Source organism: Botryllus schlosseri, chromosome 8 (genome assembly GCF_051294905.1).
Source record: "Botryllus schlosseri isolate E-star chromosome 8, Bs_hap1, whole genome shotgun sequence".
Lineage (NCBI taxonomy): Eukaryota > Metazoa > Chordata > Ascidiacea > Stolidobranchia > Styelidae > Botryllus > Botryllus schlosseri.
In genome coordinates this window covers 15,229,599-15,242,283 of record NC_137243.1, presented here as the reverse complement: position 1 = coordinate 15,242,283, position 12,685 = coordinate 15,229,599, and the positions used below count along the sequence as shown (strand labels likewise).

At 39.2% G+C, this 12,685-nt stretch overlaps 1 protein-coding gene across 3 annotated transcripts in view; it reads left to right on the top strand.

Annotated features, from left to right (window-relative positions):
* Nucleotides 1-12,685, top strand: part of LOC145444853 (dynein axonemal heavy chain 1-like) — a 103,720-nt gene that overhangs the window by 68,396 nt on the left and 22,639 nt on the right. For 2 of the 3 annotated variants that reach the window (XM_080322893.1, XM_080322891.1), the window contains 16 exons: nucleotides 365-523; nucleotides 1,655-1,780; nucleotides 1,883-2,023; nucleotides 3,277-3,408; nucleotides 4,389-4,575; nucleotides 4,856-5,029; nucleotides 5,875-5,904; nucleotides 7,158-7,339; nucleotides 7,915-8,043; nucleotides 8,406-8,510; nucleotides 9,052-9,248; nucleotides 10,117-10,461; nucleotides 11,094-11,263; nucleotides 11,415-11,611; nucleotides 12,178-12,297; nucleotides 12,363-12,539. In XM_080322893.1, the coding sequence (XP_080179019.1) occupies nucleotides 365-523; nucleotides 1,655-1,780; nucleotides 1,883-2,023; nucleotides 3,277-3,408; nucleotides 4,389-4,575; nucleotides 4,856-5,029; nucleotides 5,875-5,904; nucleotides 7,158-7,339; nucleotides 7,915-8,043; nucleotides 8,406-8,510; nucleotides 9,052-9,248; nucleotides 10,117-10,461; nucleotides 11,094-11,263; nucleotides 11,415-11,611; nucleotides 12,178-12,297; nucleotides 12,363-12,539 (2,571 nt within the window). The remainder of the gene's footprint in view (nucleotides 1-364; nucleotides 524-1,654; nucleotides 1,781-1,882; nucleotides 2,024-3,276; nucleotides 3,409-4,388; nucleotides 4,576-4,855; nucleotides 5,030-5,874; nucleotides 5,905-7,157; nucleotides 7,340-7,914; nucleotides 8,044-8,405; nucleotides 8,511-9,051; nucleotides 9,249-10,116; nucleotides 10,462-11,093; nucleotides 11,264-11,414; nucleotides 11,612-12,177; nucleotides 12,298-12,362; nucleotides 12,540-12,685) is intronic. The other variant, XM_080322892.1, reaches the window with a different exon arrangement.

Genomic DNA, 12,685 nt, shown 5'->3' with positions numbered 1-12,685 from the left:
ATCCTGTGATAAAATATCGAAACTAAATTCGCTGAAATTCTACATTTTGAACCCAAATCGATGATTTGTCCCATTGCTATTGATCGTAGAGACGGGATAAATCAAATTTACTGCTAAAAAATTTGACCGAATCTACAATCAATTTTAAGATTCTTTCTGAATTCAGGATCAGTATCGTCTCTAGCTGTTGCTGTTTTTCGTCACTTCTCGTTAAATTCGATTCCATTTTTGGATGTTTTGTCGTAGTGAAAGCATGTGTGACATATTATGTCCTATTTTGTAGATTGTAGCTGCTATATCCATGTTATCTACGTTTTATGCTAGGAAAGTTTTCCTTGTTTTCTCATACCGTGCTTTTTATTAGGGCGAACCGTTCTTGAGCGACGCTCAATTGGCCAGAATTCCGGAACTTATCGAGCCGTGGTTTTTCTTTTCCTTCGTCTGGAGTCTCGGCAGCACGTGCGACAATGACGGTCGCGAAAGGTTCTCCAATTACGTCCGAGAAATTATGAAGAGCAGCAACGTGAGTTTGGGGTGCAGTTGGTTAATTCCGTGTCTTCAGCGTTAGACACTACGGTTCAAATTTCCGCTATAGCGTGTTTGTGAATTTCAAAGTAAACCAATCAGGGTTGGTGTGGTCTTCGCGACTAACACAAAAATACTAATGACATTACAAACAAGTGCAATCTTTGAATATATATTTAGTTACCACAATGCGGGGGCAATTTATTTGATTCATGAAATAGATCCAAAGTTGTTCCAACTTTTGCTTCTACTCAAGTAGAAGCCTCTGCCAACTGACGTAATAAATTGTCGCGAGATCTTAGCCCTACTTAGGGGTATTCCAAACATACTTTTTTTCAAATTATACTTGCTACTTGATAAAATTGTTCGGTTACCTAATTTAGGCCTACACACCAAATTCGGTTCCATTCCAGCCAGTAGTCGCATTGCTACAGAAGAAGAAAGTTTCTATTTATAATTTTAAAAATAAATAAACCAAAACTTCAAAATTTTCTACTCACCCCATGAAAGTGTTAGGTTGTCTATAGAAACGATATTCACCAAATTTGGTTCAATTCCAACCAGTGGAAGCAGAGTTATTGCTGTCAAAAATTATTAATAAAATAGTATTTGCGGTGACCAATTCTTTAATTATTTATTATGGGTGTGCCCGCTCCGCTTCCGCAGGTTGGAATTGAGCCAAATTTGGTGAACATTGTTTCTATAAATAACCTAACACTGTCATGGGATGAACAGAAAATTTTGAAATTTGGGTTTATTTATTTTTATATAATAAATCGAAACTTTCTTTTCCTGTAGCAATGCGGCTACTGGCTGGAATTGAACCAAATTTGGTATGTGTTCTCAAATTAGGTAACCTAACAATTTTATCAAGTAGCTAGTACAATTTGAGAAAAAGTCATTTTTGAACACCCCCACCCTACATGCGGTGTATCATATGAGCATTGACTGTGTTCTCATCAAGTTTCTGAGAGAAGACAGTTGATGGTCAGATCACATGAGACGCCACAAATTTTGACATGTTCACAGGGAACCCTGTTTGGCGATTGCCATGATGAACGCTTCTTGTGGATAAGGAAGTACACTAGACCGCCTATTGCAACATGGTATAATCTCCAATCGTTTGCAGGTGGCTATACCATTCCCAGATGAGGGTCTGGTGTTCGATTACCAGCTCGACGAGGCCGGCATCACTCAAAAAGAATCAGCTGGTGATGCTGATGATGAAGATGGTAAATCCGCCGAAAATTCGCAGGTTAGCACTATTTTGTATTGTATCTACCAAGTTAGTTGGTTGACAGTCAACTATTTACCGTTTTTAGTTGCTCTCGTACTAGTTATTCTCGATCTTGATCAGGTTCAATGGAAAAACTGGTTGACGCTGAGCCCCGGTATCGAGATCTCGCCGTCCACTCCGTACGCCGACATTATCGTACCGACGATTGACACGATACGTACGGCGGCTTTACTCGAAAAATTGGTGGTGCATAAAAAGCAGGTGGGTCTCATAGATAGTTGGAGAGCCAGAAAATTTTCAGCGTTTCCAAATCATATTAGAATTAAGATTTTTAGCTACACGTTTTTTCAAATTAAATTACGATTAGAATTACTGGATTTGCAAATCCTTGGGAATTGTATTATTATTCGAAAGAAATATCACAAAAATCAAGTATATTCCATCAAATCACAGTTAATTAAGCATGATAATGACAAATTTCTGTGAACCTAGCTTGGCTCGTTTGGGCGACACAGATCTCCTGTAGCATTTTCAGGAAAATCTGTAATTAAACTAGAGTTACAATCAGAGCATATAAACATTTCACAAATTAGATTACAATTGGATTACCGACATTTTTCTCCATTTAGTCTACCAGACAACAAGAATTATCTAGTTCAAGGCCAGTTGCAGATATTAAACATGTGTTTGAATTTGAAGATTTCTGCTTGATTTGAACCAAATGTAGATTTATTTACGACGTTTTCGAACCCGGGTTTAGATAGGAACAGGGAATCTCTAACCATCACCGATTTCGTGCGACTTTGAATATGTTTCAATCATTAATATAGCACTTGGACTTGTGTATGAAGATTTTTGCCAAGATTAAATCGAATGTGCATCTATTTTGCAGTTTTTGAAGGCAGATGAGGACCTGGACATGGAATTCCTAATCGTTTCCAATTTTCATGCAACTTTGAATAAATTTCAATCATTTTTGGCAGGGCTGCCATTGTCACGAATGACAAAATAAGGACAGCCAAACAAACCGTGAAATTATTACCTGATTCAATCAAATATTTTGTAGTAACAAAGGATTTGCCAGCGTTTTTGTGACTATAAATGGTCACAATGCACTTTTTCTCAGTCCTAATGTAAGCAGTTCGTGGTCCTTTTGGCGTTGGCACCTCATTGCCGAAAATAAGGACAAACTTGCCGCAAATAGGGGTACAAAATATTATTTTCAAGGACACAAAGCTGAGAAATAAAGATGATGTGGCAACCCTGATTATAAAATTTGAACTCTGATTTGGATGAGATTCAGAAGAAATTCAGAATTTCCTTTTCGATTTTGATTTCAATCATGAAATATTAATTCCGTTCATCGCTGCGGTGTAGGAAAGCTTCTTGTCAATATTTGAAAATCAACGGATATACAATAAGAATAGCCATTCGAATATGCCGTGAATTGATTGATGGAAAGGGTTATATCTTTGGGCAATAGCGGTGTTCTGATGATATTTATTACTTGACAGGTTATCGTCATCGGTCCCACTGGAACAGGTAAATCCGTCGTTGTCGGTGACAAATTGCTGAAAGGCATGGCGAGCGAGTTTGTGCCCAACTTTATGATGTTCTCGGCGAAAACGTCTGCCAATCAGACCCAGGTAAACGGTAATATCCACTATGTATGCGTGCAGATGTGTCAAAATATAAGCATACAGCTTTATGAAAGCAGCGAGCAGCATTGCTAGTCTGAGCATGAGGGTGTGTCAGAGTCGTCAGGTTTGTATTTATGTAGAATTAGAAGATACGTCAAAAATTTCCACTCAATTACAAGTAGGAGTTGTGATTTCCAAGACATTTAATAACTATTTCAATTAGAAGTAGGAATTCAAAGTCTGGAAAGTGTTCGAAAATACATTTAGTTTCTGTGATACAGGGGCTTTGCAAACCTATCCTAAAACTGCATTTTTCTTCACAAATGGTAAAATGGAGGTATTTTTCAGGGTTGTAATGACTCGAATCACACGATTTTCTGATGACTCGACTTTACTCGAGTCATTTTCTCAAAATACGGAAATGACTTGACTTGAACTCGAGTCATTGCGCATGACTCGAACCAAGTCATATGACTCGAGACTCATATGGCCAAGACCAACATTTCATTGTAATTTCTAAGAATAGTAAAGGAACCGCACTATTAGGATTTCGTCTATTGGTACTGGTACTTGAAAATGCGACCAGAAACTGCTAAAAGTGAGGAAAATTAAGATATTATAAATGCGAACCATTCGATATCACCAAACAGAGTTCTAAAAAGTGGGTTTAACAAGACTTAGCTGGAAACGGAGCAGTCAACATAATGACTTGGACTTGAGTCATAATATCATGACTCGGACTCGACCCTCTGCTCGCTGACTTGAACTCGGACTTGACTCAGTGGTGAATTAAAAATGACTTGACTTGACTCGAGTCAAAACTGTAAAAGTGAGAGTGACTTGTAACTCGGAGCCTTGTGACTTGGTTACAACCCTGGATTTTTGCCTAAAAAGTGTAAAGTAGAAGTGGAAGTAGTCTGACTCACGACTCAAGCTCCCAAAATTAAATTCCATACTCATCTAACATTTCCGTCTCTATTCCACAGGATCTGATTGACGGCAAACTGGACAAAAGAAGGAAGGGCGTGTACGCCCCGCCTCTCGGAAAGTACGCAATCTTTTTCATTGACGATCTGAACATGCCCTCTTTGGAGAAGTATGGAGCCCAGCCTCCCATCGAGCTGATCCGGCAATGGATGGACCACAATGGATGGTACGACCGAAAAGTCATTGGTACGAGAATAATTCTTTCCATTTCGCAATACGAATGGTTGATATTGGTGTTGGTTTGTGACCGATTTGTGCCCGAAAATGAGTGCAAGTTTTATATCTTATATCAGTCCAGTGCAGGAGTTGTAAAGACTCAAGCCATGACTCGAGTCTTTTTTTCAAATACTCGGTACTTAAAATGACTCGACTCGTACTCGAGTATAAGCATGACTTGAGATTAGGACGGTAGTGCGATAGTCATGTTCTTACAAATTTCAGAAACGTATCTTCCGTATTTTCGCAGGGGACTTCCGACGCTTGGTCGACATCTCATTTGTATGCGCAATGGGGCCACCGGGTGGTGGCAGAAACCCCATCACACAACGGCTGCTCCGGCACTTCAACTACATCTCGTGCACCGAAATGGAGGCCACCAGCAAGATCAGAATCTTCTCCACCATCGTGAAAAGCTGGCTAAGTACGACTTACAATCAAAAATTACGGGGCGATGTGTCTTGCCCAAAACCAACAAAATATGAATATTCTCCACCATTGTGAAAAACTGGCGTAGTATGACTTATCATCTGATACTCAAGTCTCATATAAGAGACGATATGTCTTGCTATAGATGAAGAATCAGGGTAGAGTGATGTAAGACAGAAATAGTCAAGGGAGCTAGTCGGTTATTTGAAAATTACGAAAGGAGAATCTTGGAGTTACTGAATATACAATGAATAGTATGTTCATTTGGAGAAAACCCGAATTATTTCAGCATCCACTCCACTGAATATATCACATCCAAGAGTAATTGCCTCTAGTATAAAACCCTTATTCGAGAGAATCAGCTAGACTCATTTGCTAAACCTTCTGGTGTCAACGTCTGAAATATATTCGTATGTCTTGCGTAATATCTGCGTCTTAAGAAGATCTCACCAGGATACAGGATTCCAGGTCAAGTAGTCAGCCAGCTAAACCTATATTACTTTGGTTAGCTATATTTCTACTCCCAGGAACATAATAACCCTATATCAATGCAGTAGTCAGCAGCAACCAGTGTAGAAGTAAGCCTGCTCGTATATCAACAATCGTATGACCAAACACGCCGTGACGTCATATTTGGTGATACGATTATTGGTGTACAATATTTAGGTTTATTTTAATATGAATACACCATTCAATTGAACATTATGAGACAGTGGCATCTTTGTATAAGGAAATATTTTGAAAACATTCATTGTCACTGCAAGCCATTGTAAGAACAGATATTAAGTCTGTGTAGAGACAAACGGGACGCTAATTGGTTATGTTTTTATTTTCTTGCAGATGGAAATTTGAGCCAAATCCCGATGGACAGTAAGTGAAATCAGTAAAAGTAGTAGGTACTGTCCTAGCTAGACCTTCAGCTGTTCATATTCATCATGGCTGACGCTTTCCATTCGCAAATCGTGTCTGTAGTGTTCAACTACAGACTTTACATCTCACATAGAATTCCATTGTAGAGCATAGAGATTCACTTTTCGTGCATCATTTTGCCCGTTCGAAAACATGATAAGAGTGTATGTCTTTGGTACTCCACTATGAAACCGGATTGTCTGTAAGTTTGATGTGTTCTGGAGTTAGATGAGAATAAGTTGTAGGCTTGTACATCTGTGGAAATTGACTTTCACCCTCCCGTTGTGATTTGCAGCTTAGATAGAAAAATTGTATCGTTCTAAAAAGACGTCTGTGGTAGAAACTCTGTCTAGTCAGGAAAGGTTCAGTGTTAGTGCATTGAATGCGTTCAGGTTAGTCACACTTCTGCTAAGAACTGACAGGGATTCATCATGATTTTATTATGCAAGTAGCAGGTAACTTTCATCATACATTCACGTTTCACATGCCTGTATCAACCAAGGATGTTTGTACCCAAACTGAATCGGTGTAACTGCTGCGAATAGCTCGATATCAAAGTATACCATTGAATTATGTTCTACGTAATCATCACACTGTATTCAGAGGTGGTCTAACTTTGTCAACATTGGTGCTAGGTTGATGTAAAAGTATTGACATAAATTTGTACTCAATTACGAGTAGAAGCAGTGATTTTTATGACATGTCAATACTTCTTCAAGTGGATGTAGAAAATTAAGGTCGGAAATCTTAAAAGTGCTCTCAATTGATTAGTTGCAAAAAGTAGATTTAGTCGAGGGATCGCATATGTTTAGCAGTTAATCGAAGGTGGCTAGTTTCTAAATTACAGGATGCATCTCATTGACTATCGGAAAAGGATAAGCAACTTTCTGCTACAATATTCAAAAATATATTCAATTGCCGGGACACAAGGGCGATATACCCCCACTTATATACCAATTTCAGTCACAGAAGTGACGTAAACATATCTCTATAGTGCTTTCTACTTTGTGAAATCCAAAGTGAAAAAATTAATACTGTAACTGTAGGTTGTCTAAAAACAAATTCACTTCAATAAGTAGTGCGAAAACGCAATACCAACTTGTCTACTCCAGAAAAGCAGAAGTATTTCGTTACTGACCACCTCTGTATTACATTGCAACTCGACGTGAAATGCTTTGTCAGCGTCACCAATCAAACCCGTTCTACTTTATTAGAACCAGCTCCAGAAGAAATCCAGAGCCTTTCAAACGAAATCGTAGAATCCACGATACTGATGTATGACACGATTACAAACCAACTTTTGCCCACGCCGGCCAAATCCCATTACACTTTCAATTTGCGGGATCTTTCCAAGGTCTTCCAGGGAATGCTGATGATGGACATTACCAAAGTCGAGGTGAATTATGCGCATGGGAATGCCTAACAGCATATAGACCTGACTATATTGTGAGAGAAATAACGTTTATATGATGAGGATTAATGAGCATAGATAAACCGCATATAAGCTGGACCACAATCCCGGCAATTGGCCAGGATGTTGGCTTCATTGGCCAGTTTACTTGATATCCGATAATATATTTATTGTCCCGTTGTGATTTTTATCATTCTGAAACCCATCAAATCGCAACATTAAGAAAAGATAAAGTGGCGAGACTCTGTTTTGTCAGTTTTCCACAGTACAATTTACCTCGCAAAAGTATCAAATCGTCCACGTTTCTGAAGTTTGCCACGGGCTGAACCTCAGTATAGTGGGATCTCATCATGAGCTTTTCTGCCAGAGCATGATTGAGAAGTTATTTCCAATGATCAATTAGGTTGTAGTATAGCATATGCTGTTATCGCAAGTTTCGGATTGGGATATTACTCGTAATGCTGCTGCAGAATCCGAAGTCATAATTTATTCCCGTAACCTAACAAGTGCAGTGTATGTTCATGATTATCAATTGTGGACTAACTTGCTATATTATACAGACGAAGGAAATGCTTCTGAGATTGTGGTATCACGAGTGTTGCCGAATATTTCAAGATCGTCTTGTCAACGACGAGGACAGGAGTTGGTTTGCGAACATGCTGGAAGAAAAAATTGTGAACAACTTCAAAGTACGTAACTCTCGTACACCGTTTACTCTTTATCAGCCACCCTCATTTGTCGTAAATAGTCCTTCTGCTATCATGAATAGGATGCCGTTTTTAGTGAATATGACATTGATATTGGATTTGTAAAACATCTGTATTTTCTTTGTGCGACATCATGCTTTGTCAAAAGGTGTTACAACTCTGCCGGCTTATTTTGCTAACTGCCCATCCTGTATGACTAGATGGAGCCTTCCGTATCAAATCTGCTGCCTCTTTTGGTCATGGTCTTATATATAATAGTATATGATGGATGTTTGTTGAGTTAACATCGTCCATCATCAAATGACATTAGCAATGAAGCGCAATAATTAAGCTTTTCTTTCTAGATGCCTTTGGAAGAGGTGATCCCATTGAAACCGGTGCTTTTTGGAGATTTTATGCAACCAAACTCCGACAATAAGCTATACACTTACATCGAGGACCACGCCAAGGTATGTATGTCTTCAAAATAGGACATCACTGCTCCACAATTTCACTCGATAATAATAATCAGAGTATCTCCAAATAATAGATTATATTTGTAACTTATTACAATGTAATTATACTTTTTAGAATGCTCAAGTGGGCTTTTTCTTCCTCCACTACGTACTCAAATGATTACAATTTTTGACTGATTCCACTTTTAGTTCAACAGCTTTTGAAGTCAAACTGCTCACTTGACTTCTTACTTTTTATTTTGTCTAGTAAAAAGTAGTGTAAGAAGACATTCTCATCACTTATTGAATAAAATTGCCATGACAACTGAGCGATACAGACCCTTTCGATAGTAACAGATTATAATTTCACAAATTTCACCTATTTTCATCGCCATTAGTTATTTTGCATTAATCGCAAAATGCATCTCGCAATTTTAAAAATTGCACCAGCAATTCACAAACAAAGGTTACGGTATTGCTTATATTTGTGCCGGAGTGGCAACAATGGCTAGTTTGACTAACTGCTAATCTAATGAGCACTGGTGTTTACTCACAGATGGTGGGGGTTATCGAAGAGTTCCTCGAAGATTACAACCAAGTGAACACAGCTCAGATGAAACTGGTGCTTTTCTTGGACGCCGTCCAGCATATCTGTAGGATTTCTCGAATTATCAGACAACCGCTCGGAAACGCTCTGCTGCTTGGAGTCGGTGGCAGTGGGCGACAGAGTTTATCACGACTTGCCACTCATATGTAAGTTATGCATGCAATTGCGGGTTCGTTGTTCCAAATTTTAACACTAAGATACTTGAAGAGCTTCTTGAAGGTACAGAACTTCAATATACAATTGAAAGTATATTCATATTGAAATAATCCTGAATATTTTTGGCTGTCACTCGTCAGGGGTAATGGTCAGCAAGTAGTATAGAATTGGAAAGAAAATTGTAGTTCAACAATCTTATCACAAAATATGACGTCACCGGCACCGATCATTCGAAATTTCATGCTGGTGTCGTCATATTTTGTGATAAAATTGTTGATATACAATGTTCTTTCCGATTCTCTACTACTTGCTGACGATTACCCCTGACGAGTGTCAGCCGAAAATATTCAGATTCATTTCAATATCAATAGACTATTCAATACTAAGGTGGATGAAATACCGCATGTAGGTCAGAGTGGTAAAAGGTATCATATTTCAGACCTAAGGCAAGTGAAAATTGTGTCGCAGTAGAAAATTAATGACTTTGCACTCACATAGTATCGTTAATGCCAATTTGTTAGATCTATATAAGGTTAGCATTACTTTTACTCTTACTTTTAAAGCCTAAAAAGTTTGTAAGTTCGCCTAAAAAGCCTCCGAGTAGTAAATTGAAGTGGTAAATTGTGCAAAATGTACTTGGTACTGTGGAATTAGAAGTACTTCGTGACCAAGAACCTCCGTTATCCACTGATACTTTAGTAGTCATTTTATGCGGTTAGGTCACCCTGACAATTACTTTCACCACCAAGGCATATTCGGTCATCTTTTCTCAGTTTTCATAAGACTACATTCTACCATTAGATGTATTGTTCTATTAGTAGCTATGGCTTCCAAGTTATTAAACCATAATTCTGGCAGGGCTGATTACGAATTATTCCAAATCGAACTGGCGAAAAACTACGGCATCAACGAGTGGAAGGAAGACATCAAAACGTGCATGCTCAAAGCCGGCCTGCAGAGCCAGCCTATCGTGTTCCTGTTCTGCGACACGCAGATCAAAAACGAGTCGTTCTTGGAAGATCTCAACAACATTCTCAACTCGGGAGACGTTCCGAACATCTACAACTTTGACGATCAGGACAGAATTTTCACCGCGATGAAACCCGTCGTGTTGGACTCGGGATTGCCGCCGACCAAGTCTAATTTGTTCAACGCTTTCACGAAACGAGTCAAGGCGAATTTGCATTCGATCATCTGCATGAGGTAGCGTATCCAGATTATTGTACTGAATTACAACCTAATTTGATATGAAAATTACCCTTTGACGACTATATAGTGTAGTATGGGGGATTTGGAATGCGCGTTGCATTAGCATCTGCTTTTGTACTAGCTGTCCTGCTTTTACCAACACCTTTGAAACTGAGACTCTTTGCAATAACGATAAGTAGAACATGTAGCATACAAATGAATATTATTTAAAAAAAGGTAATCTGAATGTCAAACAAATCCGGACAAAATACCAAGTGTCATAATAGCGAGTGATTCAAAATAGAAAGGCATTAAAGATAGTGAGTATGATAATAGCAAAGGTTAGGTTTAGGTTTATATTAACGTTAAGGGTCAGGTTTTCTAATGTTAGGGATAGATGAAAGTTTAGGTGTAGGTTGGGATATTTTGAATGACACGCTATTTTGAGTGTCTCGCTGTTACGGCACAAGCTATTTTTAAGGTTTTTCTATTATGGCTCTACTTGTTATGACATACCTACTGTTTTGACAGTCTCTATTTTCAATACCGCCTTATCATGACACTCGGTGTTTTGACACATGTCGCAATAATCTCGTATCTGGACGGTTTCAAAGTCAGCAAACTCACAGTTCATTCCATTTCCGCAGCCCTATCGGAGAAGTCTTCCGCGCCCGCTTGCGTATGTTCCCGTCTCTCATCACGTGCTGCACCATCGATTGGTTCAGCGAATGGCCGAAGGAAGCTTTGCAGAGCGTCGCCAACACTTTCCTTGGCGAAATTACCGACATCGACACTTCCAACCAGGACTTGATGCAAGGTATGTGTCACCGTCCGTGATTGGGAGATAGGATAGTTTAACATTCATTTATCAAACGGAAGCTTCCCATGTCTGGAATATTATACGATTTGAAATATCAACTAGATCTAAAAATGCTGCACCACTACATATATTTCTTGTTACTGTTTAGGAATGGTTTCGATGTGCGTCGAGATGCACCAATCGGTGGCGGGCGCGTCAAGGCGCTTCTTAACGGAACTGTCGCGTCACAACTACGTCACGCCCACTTCGTACTTGGAGCTGCTCGGCATTTTCGGCAAGCTGATCGGCATGAAAATCTCGGAGCTGACGACCAACCGCAACAGAATGAAGATTGGTCTCGACAAAGTGAGAAGTTTTTTTAATCCTTGGCGTCCTTTTTGGATGCCAACAACAGTGCATTTCATGAACGGGGCTCTCATTCCCGAAAAAGTTTATAGGATGATTACACGAATAAGTATTTTAATAATCGTTTTTCGTCTTGAATGTTAAATTTTGAATGTAAAATGTTCCGCATAATCTGTGCCTTACAATAACTGAGCTGTACCTTGTTGCCTTGTTTTTATTTTGATATCGGGCGAGACTGAGGACTGACAAGACTCAAATTCCTTGCGTTATCTATTTTTCATTGAATCTTATGGACGTATAGTTGTAATGTATTTATGCACCATAAACTCCGTTGATAACAGTTGAGTTGATTCTTGAATATGGTCATATCGTTTTGATTATCTGCTTCAAGTATCGGTGCAAATTTGCTTTGAATGAAATAAAATCTCTCTGTCTGCCTACAACACAAGTGGGCTATGCTGTTAGTCAGCAGCTCAGGAATCATAATAAAGAACCACATCACCAATAGCATGACAACTACTACTAATCAGCAATTATCACTGGTAGACACCTGTGTATTTTAACAGCTTCTGAGCACAGCGCAAGACGTTGCGAAAATGCAAGAGGAACTGGAAACAATGCGACCTCTGCTGGAAGAAGCCGCCGTCGAAACGGCAAACACTATGGAGCAGATCAAAACAGACACGGTGAGAAAATTCAGTCGGCTCAACGACACAAATTTCGATTTCAACGGCTACCCGCAAATACGCAGGTCGTCGCGAAAGAAACCCAAGTCGTCGTACAGAAGCAGGAAGCCGAGGCGTCAGTACAGGCGGAGAAATCCAAAGCGATAGCCGAAGACGCGCAGAGAGATTTGGACGAAGCGTTGCCTGCTTTGGAGGCTGCTTTGACCAGTTTAAAGTCGCTCAACAAGAACGATGTCATTGAGGTATATAACTCGGGTTTGAAATATCGTAAACACAAGTGTTTCACGCATAGGAACACCATTTTGAACAGGTACTTCTAACTAGCGGCAGTGATTAGAAAATATATCTCGCAAAAACTTCATTTATGTACAATAAAACTCAAACCATC